Here is a 26026-nt window from a genome sequence, read left to right on the forward strand (position 1 = left end):
CAAAGCATTTTGCTGGGGGGGTGGGGGCACAGAGCAAAAAAGTTTGAAGACCTCGGATTTAGGTGTACATCTAAAATGTTCAGTGTAAACATATGGCATCATTTTTGTGCCATATGCTTTTAATAAAAATAGGAATAACCATTACACCAGCATGCAAAGGCCAGATCTGCTTTAGCAATCAACATCCATCCATGCATCCATCGTTAGCCAGAAGTATTCAAAACAATAGCAAGTCCGAAAATGAGTGGGGGGCGTGGCCTGCAACATATATGAACTGCTGCTGCTCCCCAACCCCGTCCCTATACCCTGGCAGAATATAGCCAGAAAGAGCCAGCCAGACCCAGTAACAGGCTTACTGTGATACGACAGCATAGGTAATAGAAAGAGGTGCCCAATGCCAAGTACATAGGCGTTTTCCTCCCCTGCCTGTCTTCACCTGTGAATCTCAGCTAAAAACAAGGACACCATGTTTTGAAGGCCTCATAGCACTGCAGTTGGGAGTGGTGTGAGTGCAGGTCACCCCCTCTGCCAATATGATTGCCGAGCCCCTCTAACAGCGGAGAGAAAAGAGGTGGCCGCAATGGCGCCTGCACACTCGACACTGCCAAAAAAGATGACTGCGCAATGAGAGGCTGTTTGGTGGGGGGCCGGAAGTGGGGATTTTTGGGCGCAGCTGTGGGAGGAGAGAAGGACTATGAGATCGATGGGGCTTTGTAATTACAAGGACTGTAGATATTAAGGCTACCCCAGATAATACATCAATCAGCAAAGGTGTGCCAATAAATTTGAGGCGCCGTGCGTGGGAAAGCAACCCCATCTGTGCACTTTCAACTGTCAATTTGAGAAGAAAGTGCAGATGCTGATAAAGACAGTGGTGGTGCCGAAAGAACAAGGCATGAACCCCCCTCGAGAGTTTATGGGGAAAGGAGAGGGCGTAGTAAACAGCCAGAGACTGGACTGTTTACAGTGGAAATATTGCATTTCAATTAGGAAAGACTTGCCGATTCCAGAGTTAGGGCAACAGGCAGAGAATTATTTTGAAGCGGATGGCAACGGAGTGGTAAGAAAAATGGGTTATGGGTCACCTTTGAGACAGTGATTTGGGGAATTGTTTTGGTTTCTAAGTACACTCGAGGAAGCTTCGGGCTTTAGCAACCCGAAACCTGGAAGATCTAAGGGATCTGGAGAATCAAGATAATGCCCATCCCCAGTATCCCTGCGTTGGATGGTGATTATAGTCTGAGAGCATTCGCAGGTTGTATATACTAACAGAGATAAAGCCATCTTCTTACAGCTGAAGCAAAGTGCACATCTCAGAAGATAAGGTAGGGACATCACTGGCTAAACTTTTAAGAGGTCAACAGGGAAGAGATTACGTGATCACATCAACTAACGGAAAGACGCCAAAGGAATTTTGCACCACACTATGTAGGAGGAACACTGTGATCCAGAATGGTCTCAGACATATTTTAAAGAGGATAGTTTACCTCAAATTGCAACCCTCCAAGGGAAGGAACTGGGAGAACCCACTAGGTAGGAGAAGTAGGAAAGACAATTAATGTGCTCAAGGCTAACATACCCCTGGGCCCAGATAAGTTTATTAGAGCCTTCTATAGATTCTACACTAATAGACTAGTCCCTAGACCAACTACCCTCTAACTATTGTGTAGAGGAAAGCAGAGTGGCACCCTTGATGGAGGAGGCAACTATTACGGTTCTTCCTAAACCGGGCGGGGATATAAAAAAAATAAACTATGCTCATGCCATAGACCGATATCCCCCTTAATATAGACGAAAAACTATATACAAAGATACTTGCGATGAGGATGGAAAAGATGCTCCCAGAACTAGTAAATCCTGACCTAGACCGGTATATGGTTGGGAGGGGGGTGAGACTTCTAATCCTCAACAACTTGCAATGGGTTCTCCCATCTAATCAAAAAGGTACACATGAAAAAACTACCTGCAATATTGCTGGGTGGCTTTAGATGCAGAAAAAGGCTTTCAACCAGGTGAACTGTCCTTTTTACATGATATGACGCTAGGAGATGAGAATGGGTCCCAAATTTGTCAACATGGTGATGGCTAACTACAAACAACCACAGGTGAGGGTCTCTCAATAGTGGGAGGAGGGCTCGAAATGGATATCTCTTGTCCTCAATGCTTTTTACCTTAAGTAAGGAACTGTTAGCGTGCAAGATAAGAACCTCACAGCAAGTACAGGGAATCACATTTGAGACAAATGAGCTTAAAAAATTGTTATATGCATGAGGTTCTCCTGATTCTTAGATCCTCTGAGAGATCCCTACTGGAAGTAAATTAGGATTTGAAAGAATTAGAGAGGGCGTCTGGGTATAATATCAACCCTGATAAGTCTGAAATATTGAATCTACCTTTGGGGCACTGTAAAGTAAATGAGCTACAAAAGAGATCCCCATTTAGGTGCGCACAGGCATGCATTGAATATCTGGTGGTCAAGCTTAGACCAAACGTGAAAGACATTTAGGGTACACTATACAGCGTTTGCAAACAAACTTAAGGAAGACCGGAATAGATGGACCCATCTTTATGTTACATGGTTAGGACTAACAAGTGTAAGTAAAATGAATGTCCTGCCAAGATGTTTATACCTGTAACAGGAATTTCCCATTCCAACGGAGAAAATCTTTCTGGATCACCTACAGACTTGTCTCACACAATTTATTTGGCAAAACACGGAGTAGACTCGCCACAAAATTCTTACAACAAGAAAGAATAAAAGAGTACATGGTGTGACGGAACTTGCACATTTATTATGAGGTTACCTAACTTAGAGCTACAGTACAATGATAAAAGGGGAATGAGATATACTAAGGGTGCATTAGGGCCATGCAGTAACAGGCAGGCAGCTGTGGGATATTATACGGCTTGGAAAGTCACACAGGCTGCCTAAGGCATATTTAAGAATGCCACTAGCCACATTTTGGTATAAAGAAGTGAAACAAAAAAACTAGCTGCAAAACAAGCCGACGGATGGCCCGCAGCTGCAATAGACCAGGGCGCGGTGGAAACGGGAGGGGAAAGGCAAATGGAACCCTATCTTTGTTATGTGGTACTAGACTTATAAGGGTGAAAATCCAATCATAATGTTGGGCCTCAGACTACAGATTACTATTATTTTTTTTAATATATATATATATATATATATATATATATATATATATATATATTTTGGATTTGCATGAATGAGCAATAAATGCAATGACAAATGACCAAATAAACAAACATACCATTCAGCTGAGACATCTTGATTAAGGAGCACATGACCATAAGCACCAACATGCTCTCACCAAGGACCCATATCTTGTGATGCTTGTGAGGGCATCTCCTTGCTATACACAACGCTTCCACCACTTTCCAACACCAGTCCATTTCCCTCTGCCAAGCCACCAAGTTCGGGCGGTGTTGGGAGTATCAGTTCCGGGAAATGTCTCCTTTCCCAAGTTAAGACCCAACCCCCACAAGATATCTTTCAGAGCGCCTCCCTTCAAAGTCTTCCAACAGACCCAGAAATCCAATCTCTGGCAAACATTCAATAGGTCTTCCCACATCATCCGCCAAAATATCTAGAAGTCGGGACCAATAAAGCTGTATAGCAGGGCATGACCAGATCACATGATAGAAGTCAGCTTTGTCTGCCCCACATCTATTATAAGAGGGTTTGGGGATTTGCCCGCTCTCCACATCCAGAGTGGGATCAAGTAAGTAGCATGGGGAACATTTACCTGGATCATGCAGAGGCGGGATGAAAATGCCAGATCCTGTGGAGCCATATCCTCCCTCACAGCCCCATCCTCCAGAGCCCCAACCCAGGCCTCCCACTCAGTACGGAGACCACCAATCAAGTCTGGTGCATTAGCAACCAGCAAGCGGTATTTTAGGAAGACCCTCACTACCCCAACTTGCCCATAAGGATCTTGCCTTCCATGGGGCTTAATTCAGGGACTTCCTCTAATTGTGGCCCATGTGCTGACAGAGCGTATCGGAGCTGTAAGAATTTGAAGAACTGTGAGCGGTGCAAATGGAACTCGGTTTGCAAATCTGATCACATGTGAGAGCCCTACCACACATCCCCCAGGAAGGGAGACGCCGATCAGATCCAATCTTCCGAACCTCCCCAGGCCAGCTGCATGACAGAGCAAGGGGTGTCTGGAGTGTAGCCCTGCCCCTCCATCCAGCCCACTGCACGGCCACGCGTCAGATCGTTAAGTTCACTTTGGTTAAGTCCGGTAGGATAGAAGGGAGGTTTCCACTCGATAAGCCAGGTCTTCATAGCCTCCAAATAACCAGTCATCAGCACCCACAGTTGTGAGGCCCAGCTGTACAGACGAAGTTCTGAGGCTGCTAGGCCGTCCTCAAAGGCGGACTGTACGTACTTAAGTGGGACTTAATGAGCCCACAAGAATGGTCCCACCATGGGCTGGACCGAGAGAAACCAAGTCTTATAAATGGCATGTGTTAGAAATGGCGATTTCTGGTTGGCTAGGGCTTGCGCCAAAGTCAGGCAGAAACCACCACTCTAGTCAGGGCTGGGGAGTTACTCGCCAAAGATAACCCCTGCTCACCCCCTTGGTAGCTTGGCACGAGCAGTCAGGCTTATCCCGGAGGCGATGTGTAAAGCGTTTGCGCGCGCACCCAGCAACAACACCCAAGGCCCACCACAAAGGAAACTCCACACAAGGTATTATATAAAAATAACCTTTGTATTATACCACAACACATTAGATAAAACACACACTCTACAATGTGCCAACAGGCACGGGCAGAATTTACAAGGGATTATATGTACAGGGGACAGGGCCACATAGACCACTGTCATGAATTAGCACTTGTGGAAATTAGCACTTAGAACATAGGAATAATACTTTAGCACATCGCACATACAATCACTGTAGCGCTAAAATAGAACATGTAGCACACAACCAGTAACTACTGGTATCAGGTAAGTACCACCTACGCAACCCTAACCACCTTAGGAAAATCTTGCTCAGGGAATCAGGACCCCACTAGCACCACCTGTACTAGGGAGAAAACAACCACCTAAGTATCACAATACCTGTAGGGGTAAACGCACATTACACATGATGCATCACATTCAGAGGTGTAGGAAAGGAAAACACATGATGCATAAAATACATTCAGAGGTGCAGGACAAGAATAGCGCCAAACTCACATTAGCCACCACTGTGGCAGTCCCTAGGCCAACTGGCCGTGAGGGGGCAAGGACGCCCTGTGTCCAGCAGAGTCAGGGCGCGCCTGCGCAGGCTGCGCAAACCAGGGTGCACACAGCACAACCTACACGTAGCAGTTGCCCACTAAGTGCTGGGCAACTGGAGAGATGCTGGGGCACCACTGTGCCTTCCTACACAAATATGGCAGGGGTTGGAGCCTCTCCTGGACTCTAAATGCACAAAATGCCCCCTAGAGCCTTCGGGGCTCTGCACAACTCTGTGGGGCAAGGTGGGAGTGGCCCGCTGCCATCTGGGGCCACTCAGTCACAAAAGAAATGCCCCCGTATGCGTGGGAGCGGCCCGCTGCCTTCCGGGGCCGCTTTGAGTGCAAAAGAAATGCCCCCTGCAATCTGAGTCCCTCTGGACTCTTGGACAAAACACTCTCCACGTTGGAGCGCCTCGCGCTCAGAAACCACCACAATGCCCCCGAGTACGTGGGAGCCTCTCGGGGACACGTTGGGGCGGCCCGCTGCCTTCCGGGGCCGCCCGACACTCGCGCTGTCCCGGTGCCTGCCGGCACGACAGAAATGCCCCCTAGACATTGGAGCGCTCTGGGCGCTCTGAGCAATCACTGCTTCGTTGGAGCCTCGTGGGCTCTGGATCACACAGGCCCCCCTCCTCAGCCCCACGGGGACTCTTACACCCAAGGACGCCTCACCTGGGTTCCAGGGTGCTCCCGCGGTGGCGTCGGGTTTCAGGGCAGCGGCCGGGACGGACTCGGAGCCTGCCCGGCTCCGTCGGCTCAGCTCTCGCGGTCTCCTCTCGCTCACCGGAGCACGGGGTGGGCTCCCGTAGACTTCCGGCTTCAGGCCGAGGCCCCGCCCACGTCACCTTGAACTCTGCCTGACTTCCTGTCGTCCGGAACCGGGCTGCAGCGGTGACTTTTGGATCGCGGTGATGCGGGGTGGGCACCCGCTAGGGGGAGGAGAACCCAAACGCGGCAAAGTCCCTGGCGGGGTGGGCACCCGCTAGGGATATTAATTTTCAATAAAGCGGGGTGGGCACCCGCTAACACGCTCAGCAATGTCCCTGGCAGGGTGGGCACCTGCCAGTGGACGTCGGAATCGGCAAAGACAGGGCAAACGCCGGGTGGGCACCGGCTTCCGAAAATAAAGCGCTCCTGAGCACTAAAGGCAAATCCAAGCGCTTTGGGGGAAAGAAAAGCGCTTCCAGGCGCTTAGGGGTGCCAGTCAACACCTAAGTCCAGCAAAGTTCTTCCCTGCATGCAGCAGGGCAGGGGTGGGGGGCAAGGCTGGACCCAGAGCCAGCTCACTGGTCCTCCAGGCAGGGAGGTAGTCCAAGTGGCGGTCCTCTGGTCCAGCAGCAGCAGCAGCCCCCCTCAGGTAAGATCCTGGCAGAGAACAGTTTCTGTGGGGACACAGCCCCATTTTTATACACTAAAACCCTTTGTTCTTGGTTCAGGGTGAGGGGGAAAACCAGTCGCAGCTGGTTGGGGAGCACCCTTGATGTGCTCAGCCCCTCACTCTATTCACTGGCAGGGCTAGGGTCGTCAGTCGCACCACAGGGGGCGGAGCCAGCATTGTGTGGGGAGAGCCCTGCCCTATTCAGGTCCAAGGTGCACTCCTCCCCAGCCATCAGCATGCTAATCTCACACTCACCACTGGGGCAGACCCAACCAGACTCCTGGAGCCAGGCTCACCAGCCAGCTCCAGCCAATCACACGCCAGACACACTGCACACAGAAGTGCCCACTTCTAGAAGTGGCACTTCCACACTAGGTACATGCACGCCGCACACATCATCGCGCAGCATTCAATCACACGAGTCCGCACATACCAAACTCGGGCCTGCACACCCCACGCATCAGGAACTACTAGGGACACATACATTCCCCATGCATTCCTATGGGAGGGCAGGCCTATCTCACCACATGCACTCAGAGTGCGCACGCACTTTACCCTGGGACACAGGGAAAGTGCGCAGAAACCAAAAATCACCACACCAAGTCACCAATAAAAAGCAAAAAGTTCAGGGGTGAACCTGCCAGAAGGGCCAAGTCCAACACAACCCCCTTCCATCCAAAACACAGGGCAGACCAATCACCACCATGATGGACTTCCCTGCTTGGGGCGATAGAACACGGACGCGGGCCCGCAACTGCAGGGACACCCTCCGGTTCTACGCCACGGTGAACCCATGAAATTCTTTCTAACACCACTGTCTGGACCAACTGGGCTACCCCACTGGTACTCCCAAGCTGTCCGCGGCCAAGACCAGGCCCTAGGCCTCCCAGGTGCCACCGGTCTTTGCCTAATCACAGAGTGGGGGGTAGTAACCCCTGGCACATAGCAGCCATTCTCCACTCTACCCCTCATGAGGGCAGTTCTAAACTGCCACTGATCCTCCAGCCTAGGGTCTGTACCCTCAAGCTGACCAAAAGTCACGGGAGAGGCTCTCCTCCCCCTACCTCTTCTTCTGGGGTTCCGCCCTCTCTTCCTCTGAGAGGCGACCCCGTAACGCAACTCACCTACCAGCTCAGGACCCCTCCCTGAGAACTGGTCTCCCAACCTAGGGTTTAACCCCTCAGGTTGCACCGGGGTCAGAGGTGGGCTCTCCCACCCTCTGCACCCCCTTCCAGAGTCCTGCTCCCAACCAACTGGGGCGGTAGCTCTGGAAGAAGAACCGGTCAGGACACTTGTTACAGTAGTCCTACCCTTCAGGTCAGGCTGATCCTGAACCTGGCCTCCCAACCTCAGGTCTAGAACCTTTGGTGGAATAATTGCCTGGCACTCCAGGACTTCTGGGGACTTACACACCATCCCCCCGAGAGTAACATATTCCTCATATGTTACGTGACAGTCTGCCTGGCGCAGATCTCCCGTCCCCTGTCCACCTGACAGTGCGCGAAGATCCCCCAGGACAGACGTGTGGTCACCATGGTCACCTCTGGGAGACTCAGCCCTCCCGGCTGGTCCCTGACCCACTGGCTCCTCCACCGGGGAACACAGCCCCATGCCACTCCTCTCGCTGGACTTCTGTACCCTCCCTACTGGAGCGGTACTGCCAGACATCAGAACCACTGGAGCTCTATTTACAGACGCTCCAGGTCCTCCATACACTAGGTGATCCTCCTCAAATGGACTCACAGGACAGCCAAGGCCCCCAACCTGGTGTTCCCTGAAGAAACCATCCAGGTTCTGAGACTGGGTTTCGGGCCTCTGGGGACTCGGAGTCACACACTCACGCCTACTCCACTCAGATAGGCCGTGAGCCCCTACACCCCTCTCACTACTCTGGGACCTAGCCGGGCTGCTCTGAACCTCCACCCCCATCCAGGACGGGAAGATACCTGAGCCACTACTACTGGAAGTACTCTCCCATGCCTCATCAGAACCTTGGGCACTTTCCCAGCGGTCTGCTTCCTCTGCGAGGTCCCAAGCATCCAAGGCGTCACATCCCAACAGGTGTTGGCGCAATCCGGGATAAAAACTACTGCATAGCTGCTCTTTGATAACCAGAGCATACAGTCCGTCAAAATCCCGTTTTGTGTTTACCCTTAACCAATCATCCAGTGCATCCTCACATTCACCCACAAATGTGTCCCAAGACTGGTGAGACAGCTTCCTACTGCCCCTGAATTTCAACCTATTCTCCTCTTCTTGGGAAACAGGTACCAGACTGGGTGAACTGGGAATGGGACGCCCTGCACTGGTTTCGCTGCCACCACTGGACTCTACCCTCCCTGGGGAATCCAGCAAACCAGAACTGCGCTCAGGGGACAACTTACCCTCCAGAGCTAATTTCTCCCTGGCGAAGGCCCTCTCAGCCTCCGCTATCCTCTCCTCCGTTAAGACCCTCTCGGTCTCAAACTTTTTCTCCTCCACATTCAGCTGCGCCATCTCCTTGGCATGCTCTAACCTGAGCTTCTCCATGGCCAGCTGATGCTCCCTTTCTTCCCTCCTATCCATCCACTCCTCTGGGGACAGGGAAAGGGATGGGGTGCTGCTCCTGACACTGGACCCAGCAAGGGACTCCCTATCTATGGGGTCTTCGCTATCTACTGGCGTCCCTGTCAGGTCACTTTCTCCCTCCTCTTCAGAATCTTCAGGGCTCCCCACAGACCCACCACCCTTCAGGTGTGAGGCCCGGGCCCTTATCCTACTGCGCTCAAGACCCCATTGACCCTTTTGCCATAGGATCACGCCGCTTCTAAGTTCGGACTGAGTGTCTGACTTAACCACCCCTGTGTCTCTCTCTTCACAGAACCTTACCAACTCCAACATACTGTACCCAAACAGATCACAGAAATCAAAAGCTGGCTCCATTTTGGCGGACGTTCTTGAGAAAAGATTACACAGGGAACCTAGGGGTCTGAGCTTAACAGGAGCACACAATTCACAAAAAGGGTTCAGCAAGCTCTCTATCCCAGAGAACTCACACTCACTTGCCTAGTGCCACACACCATTCATCCACACACAACCCTCCCCTCGGACTGGTAAGGCAGTTTCTACCACCCCTGATTCCTCAACCTGACCACAAGTGACACAGGTACCAACTCTGGGCGCAGGGCGGGGGACAAATGTACTGGACACTATTACGCTGCCACCACTGGATCCCACCCTCTGGTGAATCCAGAAAACACAATGCACTTAGGGGATGATCTACCCTCCCGAGCTAGGGACACCTAACTCACAGTGCACAAGAAACACATTTCCAAAGAAATGACATTTAAAAACAACCTCAGAACAATGGGGAACACCCATCGCAACGCATGCGTCGCATCGCATGCGTTTACATCGCATACCATCACAACGCACGCGACGTTACGCCGCGTGCGTTCACTACGCACGACGTTCCATCGCGGGTGCCATTGCATCGCGGGCGCTGTTAGAACGCAGGTGCGGGTACACGGGCGGCAGGGGACACAACGTTGGAACCAGGTAAGGTCGATGCTGTTTTAGGGTTTAGGGTAGTTTATGGGTAGTGCAGGAGGGGGGGGGGGGTTTAGGTTTTAGGGCTTAGGGTTAATTGTTGTATATGGGAGTGTTTTAGGCTTTAGGGTTAGGGCTTAGGGTTAGGAGGCGTGTATGCTAGTGTTTTAGGCTTTAGGGTTAGGGCTTAGGGTTAGGGGGCGTATAGGCTAGTGTTTTAGGCTTTTGGGTTAGGGCTTAGGGTTAGGGGGCGTGTATGTACGTGTTTTAGGCTTTAGGGTTAGGGCTTAGGGTTTATTTTAGTGTATGGTACTGTTTTGCCGTGAGTGTCGGGCGGAGTGCTGGAATGCGCGGTCTTGGTGTGCGTTGTAAATGTCTTTTGCATGCGTGTGAAGGCATCGTGCGATGTTGTGGTTTGCGTGGTGAATGCATGCTATGTAACGGTGTGTGCGATGTAATGAATGCGATGTAGTGGTGTGCGTTGTGTTTGTTTGCGTTGAATCGTCATACATCCCAGAACAATAATCCCTATACCATGTGACTATCTAAATGCAGAGTTTTGTGGTGCAGCCAGTCGCTGCTGCGGTACAGCGCAAACGCAAGTCCAAATCCCACCGCTGATCACCAATGTTAGAAATGGCGATTTCTGGTTGGCTAGGGCTTGCGCCAAAGTCAGGCAGAAACCACCACTCTAGTCAGGGCTGGGGAGTTACACGCCAAAGATAACCCCTGCTCACCCCCTTGGTAGCTTGGCACGAGCAGTCAGGCTTATCCCGGAGGCGATGTGTAAAGCGTTTGCGCGCGCACCCAGCAACAACACCCAAGGCCCACCACAAAGGAAACTCCACACAAGGTATTATATAAAAATAACCTTTGTATTATACAACAACACATTAGATAAAACACACACTCTACAATGTGCCAACAGGCACGGGCAGAATTTACAAGGGATTATATGTACAGGGGACAGGGCCACATAGACCACTGTCATGAATTAGCACTTGTGGAAATTAGCACTTAGAACATAGGAATAATACTTTAGCACATCGCACATACAATCACTGTAGCGCTAAAATAGAACATGTAGCACACAACCAGTAACTACTGGTATCAGGTAAGTACCACCTACGCAACCCTAACCACCTTAGGAAAATCTTGCGCAGGGAATCAGGACCCCACTAGCACCACCTGTACTAGGGAGAAAACAACCACCTAAGTATCACAATACCTGTAGGGGTAAACGCACATTACACATGATGCATCACATTCAGAGGTGTAGGAAAGGAAAACACATGATGCATAAAATACATTCAGAGGTGCAGGACAAGAATAGCGCCAAACACACATTAGCCACCACTGTGGCAGTCCCTAGGCCAACTGGCCGTGAGGGGGCAAGGACGCCCTGTGTCCAGCAGCTTCAGGGCGCGCCTGCGCAGGCTGCGCAAACCAGGGTGCACACAGGACAACCTACATGTAGCAGTTGCCCACTAAGTGCTGGGCAACTGGAGAGATTGCTGGGGCACCACTGTGCCTTCCTACACAAATATGGCAGGGGTTGGAGCCTCTCCTGGACTCTAAATGCACAAAATGCCCCCTAGAGCCTTCGGGGCTCTGCACAACTCTGTGGGGCAAGGTGGGAGTGGCCCGCTGCCATCTGGGGCCACTCAGTCACAAAAGAAAAGCCCCCGTATGCGTGGGAGCGGCCCGCTGCCTTCCGGGGCCGCTCTGAGTGCAAAAGAAATGCCCCCTGCAATCTGAGTCCCTCTGAACTCTTGGACAAAACACTCTCCACGTTGGAGCGCCTCGCGCTCAGAAACCACCACAATGCCCCCGAGTACGTGGGAGCCGCTCGGGGACACGTTGGGGCGGCCCGCTGCCTTCCGGGGCCGCCCGACACTCGCGCTGTCCCGGTGCCTGCCGGCACGACAGAAATGTCCCCTAGACGTTGGAGCACTCTGGGCGCTCTGAGCAATCACTGCTTCGTTGGAGCCTCGTGGGCTCTGGATCACACAGGCCCCCCTCCTCAGCCCCACGGGGACTCTTACACCCAAGGACGCCTCACCTGGGTTCCAGGGTGCTCCCGCGGTGGCGTCGGGCTTCAGGGCAGCGGCCGGCACGGGACGGACTCGGAGCCTGCCCGGCTCCGTCGGCTCAGCTCTCGCGGTCTCCTCTCGCTCGCCGGAGCACGGGGTGGGCTCCCGTAGACTTCCGGCTTCAGGCCGAGGCCCCGCCCACGTCACCTTGAACTCTGCCTGACTTCCTGTCGTCCGGAACCGGGCTGCAGCGGTGACTTTTGGATCGCGGTGATGCGGGGTGGGCACCCGCTAGGGGGAGGAGAACCCAAACGCGGCAAAGTCCCTGGCGGGGTGGGCACCCGCTAGGGATATTAATTTTCAATAAAGCGGGGTGGGCACCCGCTAACACGCTCAGCAATGTCCCTGGCAGGGTGGGCACCTGCCAGTGGACGTCAGAATCGGCAAAGACAGGGCAAACGCCGGGTGGGCACCGGCTTCCAAAAATAAAGCGCTCCTGAGCGCTAAAGGCAAATCCAAGCGCTTTGAGGGTAAGAAAAGCGCTTCCAGGCGCTTAGGGGTGCCAGTCAACACCTAAGTCCAGCAAAGTTCTTCCCTGCATGCAGCAGGGCAGGGGTGGGGGGCAAGGCTGGACCCAGAGCCATCTCACTGGTCCTCCAGGCAGGGAGGTAGTCCAAGTGGCGGTCCTCTGGTCCAGCAGCAGCCCCCCTCAGGTAAGATCCTGGCAGAGAACAGTTTCTGTGGGGACACAGCCCCATTTTTATACAATAAAACCCTTTGTTCTTGGTTCAGGGTGAGGGGGAAAACCAGTCGCAGCTGGTTGGGGAGCACCCTTGATGTGCTCAGCCCCTCACTCTATTCACTGGCAGGGCTAGGGTGGTCATTCGCACCACAGGGGGCGGAGCCAGCATTGTGTGGGGAAAGCTCTGCCCTATTCAGGTCCAAGGTGCACTCCTCCCCAGCCATCAGCATGCTAATCTCACACTCACCACTGGGGCAGACCCAACCAGACACCTGGAGCCAGGCTCACCAGCCAGCTCCAGCCAATCACACGCCAGACACACTGCACACAGAAGTGCCCACTTCTAGAAGTGGCACTTCCACACTAGGTACATGCACGCCGCACCCATCATCAAGCGGCATTCAATCACACGAGTCCGCACATACCAAACTCGGGCCTGCACACCCCACGCATCAGGAACTACTAGGGACACATACATTCCCCATGCATTCCTATGGGAGGGAAGGCCTATCTCACCACATGCACTCAGAGTGCGCACGCACTTTACACTGGGACACAGGGAAAGTGCGCAGAAACCAAAAATCACCACACCAAGTCACCAATAAAAAGCAAAAAGTTCAGGGGTGAACCTGCCAGAAGGGCCAAGTCCAACAGCATGGGGGAAATTAAGCACAACAGACAGAAAATGAGGCAGCACCATAATTTAGAATAAGGCAATTCTGTCAATAATGTTGAAGGAAAGAGAGGACCATCGCTCCATATCACCACACGTATACGTTATCAAGGCCTTCAAAGTCAGTGATCAGGCCAGGTCCGAGAGAGGGGAAATGAACATGCCCAAATAAAGGAAGCTAAGCCGCCTAAGGGGGATGGAGGCCCACCATCTATGGTCATGGAGAGCTCCAATCAATGGGAAAAGCATGGACTTCGAGTGTACATATGTAGTATACTGGGGCCAGGTGCTTTCGAGTCATTCAAGATGAGCAAAATGTCGTCCGCATAAACTGCGATACAATCCTACTCGGTTCCTGGCTTCCAGTGGAACCCCCGGAGTCGAGTGTCACAGCGGACCCAGGTAACCAGCATCTCAACTGCTAGGGTGAAAAAAAGGAGCGACAGGGAGATACCCTGTCTAGTCCCCATTTGGATCGTAAAAGCCCCAGAGAGGGAACTGTTGACGCGAATCTGCACTGTGGACCCCGCGTATACTGTCGAAACATACAAAATGAAGCGGGGTCCAAAGCTCATCTGGGCCAGGATGTCCCAAAGGAAGTCCCAAAGGAAGTCCCAGTCAAGGTAATCAAACACTTTCTCAATCTATGAGAAGGAGAGCATCAGAGCCGTGAAGTAGATGAAACTATGCCACTGCCACCTGCACTTTGTGAATACAGAGCCAGGTACTGTGCTGGGGCATAAACCTGCATTGATCAGGGTGAATTAGAGCAGAGAGCGCATGAAGTAGACGATTGGCCAACACCTTTGCATATATCTTGAGTCCAGAATTTGTAAGGGAAATCGGGTGGTATACTACTCACTTGTTAAATACTAGAGTATGGCTGCCATAATCACCAGTGTTTGCTAGGTTTATAAACATGACACACAACACCCACGTGGGTGCTCTGTCCCTTCCCCCCTTCACCCTCCTCCTTCTCATATTGATGTCCTTTCAGTGACACACAGTAGTTTCAAATTTGGGATGGGATCCGGGAGGATGGAGTGTGAAATTCAAGTAAATTATTTTTTGTTCATTATAAGTACTTGATCCTGTACACTCACAACGATGTTGTAAAATACTCAATATGACGATATGTTTGTCTAACACTCAATTATACGTACTACTATGATGGACATCATTCTCCTGCAACATTGTCTATTTTGATTTGAAAAAATGCAATAAAACTGTGTTTTTAAAAAAAAAGGGAAATTGGCCGGTAGGGAGCGCAGTTTGTGTGGGATTTACATGTTTTGTGCTGGGGCACCATGGCGGTCTGGTTAAGGTCTGAGGGGAAGCAGCCATTGTTTAGCGAGTCACTATACAGGGCCAGCAGGTGAGGCATAAGGCCTGTGCGGTATTTCTTAGAATATTCTACCAGGAAGCCATCCGGCCCTGGAGTCTTGCCCGAGTTCATGGCTGACAGGACAGCAGCCACCGCTTCGATGGTCAGGGGGATCGTCTAGCTCTGCTGTGGCTGACCTGTCAAGGGAGCGGAATGGTAAATCCGCTATCAATGGTGAGAAAATTCTCAAGTGGGGCCTGTGTGCGATGTGTGCACAGCGCATCGTAGTAATCCGCGAAGGTCGTTGCGATCTCTCAGGTCTCAGGAACTATCTATCGGTCAGGATCATGGCTGCTAGATACCACCCTGTCTGCCAGAACCTAGGAGGCCAGCCAGTACAGGAACTTACCCACCTTGTCTCCACAGCCGTAGACTCTACTCTGAGAGACCATCCAGCACCATCTGGCCTCGTCCAGACAAAGTTATCACAGTGACAGCCTATTCAGAGCAAGTTGATGCGGCTCAAGATCTTTCACGTCTGACTGGGCTTCAGCCAGTGCTCTGCGGGTTTCCAGCTCCATGATCTGAGACGCCTTCTGTCGGTCCTGATTATGGAATTGTGTTCGCTCAACCCCTCTCATATACGCCCTGGCGAGGTCATGCAGCCCACATTGCGCTCCAGGAAATCATCTAATGCCAGGAATTCTGCTGCTGTGCTGTCCATAAAACACCACGCGTAAAGGCAGAAAACTGGGCGCTGCCCTTGGAGCTCATGGCCATTACTGGGGCATGGTCCGAAATACCCCGTGGTAGGAACTCTGCACCATTGGTGAGTAATACGTCGGTGGCTGCCATAAAATGAAGTCAATGAGGTAGCAAGTCTTGTGGGCCGCAAAAGTGTGCATTAAGGCTAGTGTATGAGGGTGCCAGGTGCACAAAACATCACCAAGTCCGGCTGCCCAATCCTTGAGGCGTGAGGGGGATGAATGGGGCTCGGGCCAGACCCTCGAGGTGTCGGCTGTAAAGGACATCAGCATATTGAAATCCCACCCAGACAATGGTGACCCCTTGGGGAAATCCCACTATTACTTGTTGCACGTCCGTCAGCATGGAGACCACTAACTGGGAAGGAAGGTAAAAGGTCAGTATATTATGAGACTGCCCATTGACCCTTACCTCCACCATCAAATAGTATAGCTTTATGCGGTTATTAAGGCCATTGACATGCCATGTCATAAACTTAAAGGCCATCAGATATCCAATGTTGTCCTAGGGGCCAGGGAGTGCCTATGGGGGACCCACGCGAGTAAAAGAGACCAAGGGTCACAGCAATCTGGAAATCAAAACGAATACGCAGCCTAATGGTCCAGAACACCCAAAACCTAACCCCCAACCAGCCCCTCACCCTAAACTTCCACCCAAGAAACATCTGTCACCACAACATAAAAACCACATACATAGGAAACCAACTGTAGAGTTCATATGAACCACGCCTCCAGAACTCGCCCATCAGGAAGGATACAGAGCTGCCAGCTCATGGACATAGAATATAAGGAAGGCAGGAGTCGCCACAAGGATCCTCTCTCCTATTCGGGTCCCATCAGTTCCCACTTGCGACATCGGGGGGGGGGGGGGGGGGGGGGGGATTGGGCTCTGCCATGTGCACCAGGGATGGGGTGGGGGGGGGCAAGTACTTCTGTGTCTCTCAGCACTCGTGCCCTTCTCTAGGGACTGGGTGCAGCTGTAGTGGAAGAGGAGGGGAATCCACCGGATTGGGGGCGAAGCTTAAGGGAGCCTGTTTATTCGGGCGCGCGGGTTGGGGGGGGGGGGGGGGGAGGGGGATCCTACATAATGGTCGGGTCTCTGTGGTCCACTCCCAGGCTGCCTCACGGGTATCCTAGAAGAAGGATTTGCCCGAGTGAATCACTCTGAGCCTGACCAGGAAAAGGAGCATGTACCGCAAGTCCAGTGCTCGCAGTTGGTGCTTGGCGGCCTCAAAACATTTTCACTGGCGCTGGCCAGGTGTGTATAATCAGGAACAAACAATATCGGTGTCTTTGGAAGTGTGTAGGTGTTAGGTCGAGCGGAGGACTATGTCTCTATCCTTGAAGTTCAATATCTTCACAACAAGTGAACGAGGAGGAACCCGTGGAAGGGGACCGCTCTACCATGCTGTGAGGAGACTCTCCGGGTTCCATGACCATATCCACTTCTCAAGAAAGTCTTCAGAGACTGTTCCCTCCAACCTCTCAGAGAAGCCCACGAAACAGATTGTTTCGCCAGGCCTGGTTCTCTGTGTTCTCAGATCTCTAGGTTCCGGGACGCTATTGTCAAGCGAGCCACCTCCGCCTTCAGGGGTGATACAGAGTTCTATAGGTCTGATATCCGGCCTTCAGCGCCAGAAACATGCTCCATGACATTGTGAGGGTCCTGATGGAGCAGTTCAACATCTACTCCCACCTCTCCAATCCTGGACTCCAACACCGTGCGAGAGGCCTAAATGGATAATTAAGATGGATTCCCTGTTCACTTGTACCATTTAGTAATTGAACTAGACAGCACAGGGGCATAGCTGCTCATGCAGATATGCCTTTACATGTAATATAATGCACCCTGCCGTAGGGCTACAAGGCCTGCTGTAGGGGTGACTTACATATATTACATGCAGTGACTTTGGCATGGCACACAGTGAGTATGCCATGTTGTGTTTTCGCACCTGATTTGCTTCACAACACGCTGTCTGTAATGGCAGCCAGCATGCAATTTCTAGGGGGCTCCCTTAGGGTGACATAATACATGCTGCAACCCTGAGGGATCCACTTTAGTAACCAGGCCCCGAGCACCAGGGGTACCACTTACTATGAAATTACAGGGGTGCTAAAGTGTGTGCTAATTCTATGTCAGGACCTGGAATAAGGATTAGCCTTTACTTTTTTCACTTTAAATAACCAGCAGCCTTTTACATCTTTGGATTTTTTTAAACAAACTACATTTCCCGTAAGTCCTTGGGAAAACAAAACAGTTCATTCAATCAGAAGGCTGCAGATCCATATAACAATCGCCACCTACTCTATATCTCCCTCTTTCTTAGCTGCTCCAGCTACATACAGATTAGTGCCTTACATTCTCTTATTCATTGCATGCTGTGCTAGCTTTATACCGTAGCGAGTGGGGATCTCACAACCCGCCGGACAGTTTTTGCCTGCTCTGTCTTTATTTATTTAACATTAATAATTTCCTCCCTCTCTAGCACGACCGCGGAAACGTTCTCATTCCTATGCGGCCGCTTCAGGTGCGTGGTGTGGACAGATGACCGCTAGGTGGCCTGCGCATGTCCTGTTTCACGCGCTTCGCACATCTATAACTCCTGGCGGCAGGCGCACGTCAGTTTCACCCACCCCATGTAGTGAAGTGCGTCCGGACGCGTTGCTATTGCAGGGGAAGTCATTAGGCCTTAATACTCAATGAGGCAGTATTTTTTTGCTATTAACAGAGCCACGGCCTGGAGAGAGATACCTGCGCTGTGGGTTAGACCAACCTCATCAAGGTATTTTCCTTGGACAAGTCTTAGGTAGCTTTTCAACCCTATTAAAGCTGGGTGTTTATCCCTCATTAACCTCACTATCTTTGTGGGAATAGCAATATCATTACTGGGCTTACCCCACTTGTCACTGCTCCTAAATATAAATATATATATATATATATATATATATATATATATATATATATATATACATATACATATACATCCATCCATCCATCCATCCATCCATCCATCCATCCATCCATCCATCCATCCATCCATCCATCCATCCATCCATCCATCCATCCATCCATCCATCCATCCATCCATCCATCCGCCGGTCGCCAGTAGGTAGTTATAGTTAGGACCTATTTTCCATAGGAAATACGCAACATTCTATTACCAATAACTTTGGCGCCGATTGACGAATCTTCGCGAAATTTTCAAAACTTTTGGGCAGCTCCGGTCCGCTCCTAGCCTGAAAGTCTCGGGATGATTCGTGTAGCGGGGGCCGAGAAAAAAGGGGGGTCCCAAAACGTGTTTTCCCCATGCAATTTCCCATAGGACCTTTAGCCGCATCTACAGCCTGAACTGCTGAACGGAATTACACAAAATTGGGCAGAGGTAGTCCTCAGTTCAGATTTGTGCCTTTTGCTTAAATAGTGTCAATCTATTCAGTAGTTCCTGAGAAAATGACAGTTAAAAGTACATATATATCTATGGCCACGCTGGATCCGCGCACCCTGAGCGCACCCTCCCAATCACGCGCTGAATGCTAATTGGCTGTCAAGTGGTTGTTAACATGGAAACCAGGAACTGTTGGCAGCCATTTTGTGCCTCGGTAGAAGTGAGGCTGAAGAAGTCTGTGGAATAAGTGTGCAAAATGTATAAAGGGGGCAGGGTAGAAATACCCTGACCCTCTAGACCTGCTTAGGGGGTCCCAGAAGGCCTCCCAGGGACCCCCAATTTTTTTTTAAACGGAAAGTGCGCGCAGGGTGCGCGGATCCTGACGTAAAAAAATGAAAAAAACTGACCTTTTTGTTATAATTAGCCCCGGGGGGGGGGGCAAATCCCGGGGGCAAAATTATTAAATTTACAGGGGGCCCCCCAGCCCCAGGGACCGCCACCTCACCCCCCCCCGGCTCCAAAATGCATGTCAGCAGCTCCCCATATGGAAAAGCAATGCCGGCTCCCGAAGGACGCGGGGAGCCGGCTGGGACCGTGGGGGCGTTGGGGCTCTCCCCACGGTCCCCAACGTTTTTTATAAGCCCCGGGGAATGGGGTCCCCGGGGATAATAAAAATTAGTGATGGGGGCTATTTTTAGGGTAAAATTAGGGGCCGCGCATGCAGCGTGGCTCTCAGCGCGGCCCCCTGGTGTGCACGCGTTGGATGCATGACTACTAACATGTAGGGTGCGTGACTCCAGCGCGTTTGGTGCATGACTTCTACGCGTCGGATGCACGATTCTAACGCGTTGGGTGCGAGACTCCAAAAAAAAAAAAGAAAAAAAAACAATTACATTAATTAATATAAGTATATTTATAGGAATATAAAATAATAAAAAATATATATATATTTATTTTTTTAAAATATTTTTTTTAAATGTGTAGTGTAATTAAAAAAAATATATAAAAATAAGTAGATTCAAAAAATGTAGTTAAAGAATATAAAAAAATTAGAACAAGAAACAAATTTTGAAAATATCATTGAAAAAAACCTTTGAAATTCACTGAACAAACCATACGTTTCAGACATGTTATACTTAAGAATTAGCATTTAAAAAACCTTTGAAATTCACTAAAAAACCATGGGTTTCCGACATGTTATAGTTAGGAATTAGTATTTAAAAAACCTTAGAAATTAATTGAAAAAACCATAGGTTTCAGACATATTTTAGTTAGGAATTAGCATTTAAAAAACCTTAGAAATTCACTGAAAAAACCATAGGTTTCAGGGGTGTTATAGTTAGCTGGACATTTCACTCGTACAAACCCATTGAAATTCCTCTGTTATAGTTAGTTCTACTAACTATAACTCGCGCGCCCGCAATCCACTGCTGATGATGTCACATATTACATCATTCATGACATGGTCAGTGACATCACTGATGACATCTCAAATTAAATCTAGTAGATTTAATATGTGACGTCATCAGCAGTTGACTGCGGGCGCGCGAGTTATAGTTAGTAGAACTAACTATAACAGAGGAATTTCGATGGTTTTGTACGAGTGAAATGCCGACATTGTAACTTATTACTTGCTTGAATATTTATTTATTTTTTTACATGTTGATTTAGGATCACTTGTAAATTAGCGATTGGATATTTCTTCTCTTTTTACCAATGGTGTTGTATCCTTGTCTATGTCTATGACCGTACACGCAAGTGATTCCCCCCATGTGACCAACTATTTCACTTTAAATTTGTAACTTCACGAGCTAATAGCTGTCATGTGATCAAGGCTCCACGGAGCCGAAACGTTATGGCCGTCGCTCTGGGTAATAAATGAAACCAGCACCAATTCCAGGCTCGTGTACTTACTTCTTTGGCAGTTGAAGGACTTTCAAGGCTGATGGGAGTAGTCTTCTTGATATATATATATATATATATATATATATATATATATATCAAGGTCCACACTTGTCCACAAACGGAGCGCACTCCACACCGAGCAACCTAAGTCTATCACGATGGCAGGTAGGCTGGCATGTACTGTTGCAATAGATTAGTGCCTAACGCATTTCAAGCTCAATAGCTCTTGTTCACAGGCAAGCGGCAACAAAATCAAGAGTGCAGGCTGCTGGTCGGCATTTAAATTCGTTTTAATTTCCCACAGGTGAGTTAGAAAGTTCACACAATTGCACCATGGGACTGGTAGTTCATCTACATATTAACACTTGTCTTGTGATGCCACTTCAAATACTTTCAAATAATACCTCAAATAGGTCAAACAGTTCCATGACCACTGTCAATGCAAATAACATCTCTCAGTGTACCCCAATGCCTCGTCGTCCACGAAGCTGGGGTCCGCCATACATCCAACATATATATGTTAAAGGATTTTACAGATTCTTATGGCGGAGTTTGAGGGCACAGAGGAGTAAATGGAGGAGGAGGATGTCACCTACCTCCCCATAGATGATCACTTTTGCCCCGTTTGCATAGCTGGGAGGTTCTTTGCATAGATGCATGGGTTTTCCACACAATAAGAGTTTCAAATAGAATTTTATGGCATACCCTTCCAATCAGACAGACCCAGACTCCTAGGTTTCTCCCAGGAACAAGCGAAATACTAGACCTGGAAATAACACAGCTTTTGGAGAAAAAGGCTATTGTCTTTATACTCCACCAGTTTTCTCAAAGTGAAAAGTGGGACAGCGGCCAATGTCCTGTTATCAACTGAAAGGAGTTCAACAAGTGGCCCCTAAATCGTCACTTCAAGATGGAGGACATCAATCATCTCAGGGATCTTCTGCAAGTGGCCAACTGGATGGTCTGCTTGGACCTGAAGGACGCCTACCTGAAGATAGCCATCTTTCCACCCCACAGACACTTCTTGCATTTCCAGTGGAATTCTCAGATATTCAAATTCACCTCCCTTCCTTTCGGTCTATCTTCCACTCTATGGTGTTTCACTAAACTGAGACTGGTGGTCGAACACTTGAGAGCCCGGGGAGTGCGACTGATCGTCTACCTCGACAATATCCTGATCCAATGTCCAGTGTGCTTGTCTGCATACTTATAGATGGCCATCAATCTTCTGGAATCTCTTGGCTTTGTGGTCAACATGGAGAAGTCTGCGCTTTGCCCATCTCAGTCCCTACAGTTTCTAGGCTTCCTCATAGACTCGGTCAAAGCCACCCTCAGCCTTCGGTCTTGCAAGATGCCATGTAGAACACTGGCCAGGTCACAGGTATCACTACAACAAATGGCACTTCTTGTGGGACTTCTCCTGTCCTCCATATAGACAATTTTCGCAGGGCCTTTCCATTATCGGCACTACAACGCCTAAAGATATGTCACCTCTAACAGAGTTTTACGTAATCCCAATCCGTCCCACTCTCAGCGGAGGCCTGAGAGAAGATACAATGGTGAATCTCCCATATGGAGGACTGGAATAGTCAGGCAACCTTTGGCTCCCAACCCAATCTGGTTGTAGAGTTCGAGACCAGTGGGTCAGGCTGGGGCGCTCGCTGCGGACAATTTGCCACGGGAGGAAAATGGCCCTGCACATAAACTGTTTGGAGTTGATGGCAGGCTCACTCGATCTGAAATGGTGGAACAAAGACGAGTTTAAAAGCTCAGTTCTTCTGAAAATGGAAAATGTCGCAGTGGTCAGCTACATCAACCACATGGGGGGAGGACAAGGTCGAGGACCCTGTCAGAACAGGCTCGCACACTCTGGGATTACTGTCTAGACAATCAAATTTCTAAGTCAGCAGAGCACCTCCCGGGTCAGTACAATCAAGTGGCAGATTAGCACTCCCGACCTTGGCGAGATATCAGCCTGTGGAAATTACATTTTCTGATATTTCAACAGATTCAGGAGATGTGGGGCCCATTCTCCATAGACCTCTTTGAGTCTCGAATGGATTCTCAACAGGACAGAGATTGAAGTTGCAGACCGGACCCCAATGCAGTCGCCATGAACGCATTTCTCCAGGACTGGAGCAAGGAGACAGCATAAGCATTTCCGCCATTTGCTATGATAATGAGATTATTCACGCAAGTCCGCAGGCAATGGGCAGATGGGGTAATGGTCACCCCAATCTGGAGGTCTTAAGTCTGTTTTACAGCGATGATGGAACTTTCTTGGGATTTTCCAATCCCTCTACCACCATTTCTGTATCTCCTGCGGGATTCCACAGGAAAACCTTCACCCCTTGGTTATGGCAGGTTCACTTGTCTAATGGCCTTAAGGATTACTGGGAACGATGGAAAGTCCCGGGCATTTCACAAGAGGATGCCTCTTTACTCACCAGAATGTGGGCAGATAGCACTAACAAAAGATACCGCTCTGCCTGGTCTAGATGGCCGGGTTGGCGTCTCTAACGTCAAGTGAATTTCTTGCAGGCAGATGTTGTCCATGTTTTGAACTTTCTGGCAAATTTTCCTTAGAAGGTTTGGCTTACAGTTCAAGGAATGATTTCCGATCTGCAATTTCGGCAGGCCATTTGCCGGTGGAGGGTAACCCGGTTGAGGAACATCCTTCGGTGAGCAAACTCTTAAGGGGTATCAGATTGTCTCTCCCTCCAGAACCCAGATATTCCATCTTGTGGGGCGTAAATAAAGTCTTGACCTTTTGGCAACTATCTGTCAAGAAAACAATTGTCAGGAAAACTGGCAATGTTGTTGTCTTTAATTTCATGCCAAAGGGTCTCCCATATTCGAGCATTAGACATATACAGTATTCACCACAGAGAGGGTAACTTTTCACATTGCTAGTCAAACATAGTGTAATTAAACAATTGCGTCATATTCAGCATTCCCAGATGTGCCGCAGATATGTGTTGTTTCGAATAATAAAGGCGTATGAAACTGACGGAGGACTTATGTCCTCATGGAGAAACACAACTGTTGATTGCTCCTACCAAGCCTCATAAGGCAGTTTCTTCCCCTACAATTGCCAGATGTGTCAGATAGATAATGCAAGAAGCAGGTATTGATATATCCCAATTTGGAGCTCACTCAGTGAGGAGAGCCATGGCATCTAAAGCTTTTTCTTGGGAGCTAGATAAGAGGATATACTCAACACAGCTGACTGGTCGTCTAACTCCAATTTTGAAGAGGTATTACCTTAAACCAGTTTCAAATCTGGCAACCTTAGAGGTTGAAGAGCTTTAAACTAGCCTAATCCTCGCCTCTATGTCCTGACATAGAATGAAAAATTTCCTAGCTATTGTAACGGAAAGTTTCATTTCTATTAAGGACATGGATGCGAGGATTAGCCCACCCATGTTCTCTAAGATATTTGATAGACCCACCTGGTGGAGTATGAAGAAGTCAATGTAACTTTGGTTTGACATGATATGTACAATATATTTGATGGCTAAGACATTGCTGAATTTTAAACATGTTAAATTTTGGATTTTTCTATCTGCTATTTGCAATCAGCATTCGAAAAAGATAAGACAATTTAAATTATGTTCCCGCTTAGGAGCAGAAACCAATAAGCAGGAATAAAGTTCGGAAAAGCATCCTTTGTTCGTAGGAAGAAAGAGGGAGATAGAGAGCCTGCGGCAAACATTATAGGGAGCTGCAGCTTTCTGATTGGAACAATTTTTTGCTGTTCTCCCAAGGACTTATAGGAAATGTAGTTTGTTAAAAAAAATCAAAAGATGTAAAAGGCTGCTTGTTAATTAAAGTGAAGAAAGTAAAGCCTAATCCTCGACTTTGTGTCCGTAATAGAATTGAAACTTTATGCTACGACAGCTAAGAAATTTTTAATTGTGCTGCAATTAGACCATTCTAACTTGTTTTAGGTAAAGGGCACTGGGGCCTGGTTAGAACGGACCCAGTGCACATCAGTCAAAATACATCAGTACCAGTGGTAAAAAGTGGGGGTGACCTTCACAAAAAGGGGCACTTTAGTACACTAAGCAGTGCTTCATCCAATTATTTTCTGTTAGTATGTTACTTCCTAGCAACTAAATCATAATGACCTGTTCTTTGAGACCTTATTAACACTGCCCGAAGAAGTGCTTATATAGTTATGTCTCACTGTCACTGGTCTTATAAAAAAGAGCCCTTAAAAATAATGTTTCTTTACAGAGGTTCGACATGACATTTCCCACAAGTCAGTCATTTGCTTACAGCCAAGATTCAAAATAAAACAGACTCAGGTAGGAAGTGCTTGTTTGCAAGAAAAGAAATATAAATAGTAGAGAAGAAACCTTACCATAATCACAGTCTTTGCTTGATCACAATATTGTAAATCCCCATATCGCACTGATCTGCGCCCCTTTATTTAAAACAGACAAAAGGTTTAGGACAAATGTTAAACTGGCATAAAGAAAATATTACAGCACAGTAAAATATACTTTAGAACTATGCGGTATTAGCATAATTCTTAGGACTTGTGGCATTTTAAGTTAGTGCTAGAAGCACTTGGAAAAAGAAAACAATTATAAGTAATCTACACAAACTATTACAGAACATTGTTACAGAATGATCTTGTCAGTAATAAAAAAAAAATGAATGGAAGGATGTTGATATATGAAACGGAGTGTCGATTAAAATTTGGCCATCAAACTTGGAACACACCTCATAAGATGTAGGTACCTCACACATAACATAGATGTTCTGTGTCAGCAGTTACTTTCAGATTACCAACATTGCTTGGACTGTGCCATGTGTCATCTCCTGAATTTGATATACTCTTTATTTACACCGCTTCAAGCTACGTCTTGAAATAAACCCCACTGGTCAGTCCCTTAGATGAGGTAGGATGGCATATGGGATTGAGTAAACAATAAAAAGTCCCTATGTGATTACAAGACCATTGATTATGAAATGGTCATCATCCCTACTGCCTGCATCGTTATGTCTAATTTGTATTATTGACACCAG

At 48.9% G+C, this 26026-nt stretch overlaps 1 protein-coding gene across 3 annotated transcripts in view; it reads right to left on the reverse strand.

Moving 5' to 3' along the window:
- The window catches only part of UBR2 (ubiquitin protein ligase E3 component n-recognin 2), a 1393714-nt gene that overhangs the window by 1223915 nt on the left and 143773 nt on the right, over window positions 1-26026 (reverse strand). For all 3 annotated transcript variants that reach the window (XM_085612829.1, XM_085612828.1, XM_085612830.1), the window contains exon 7: window positions 25356-25418. In XM_085612829.1, coding sequence (XP_085468955.1) covers window positions 25356-25418 — 63 coding nt within the window. The remainder of the gene's footprint in view (window positions 1-25355; window positions 25419-26026) is intronic.

This window comes from Triturus cristatus, chromosome 6 (genome assembly GCF_964204655.1).
Source record: "Triturus cristatus chromosome 6, aTriCri1.1, whole genome shotgun sequence".
Classification (NCBI taxonomy): domain Eukaryota; kingdom Metazoa; phylum Chordata; class Amphibia; order Caudata; family Salamandridae; genus Triturus; species Triturus cristatus.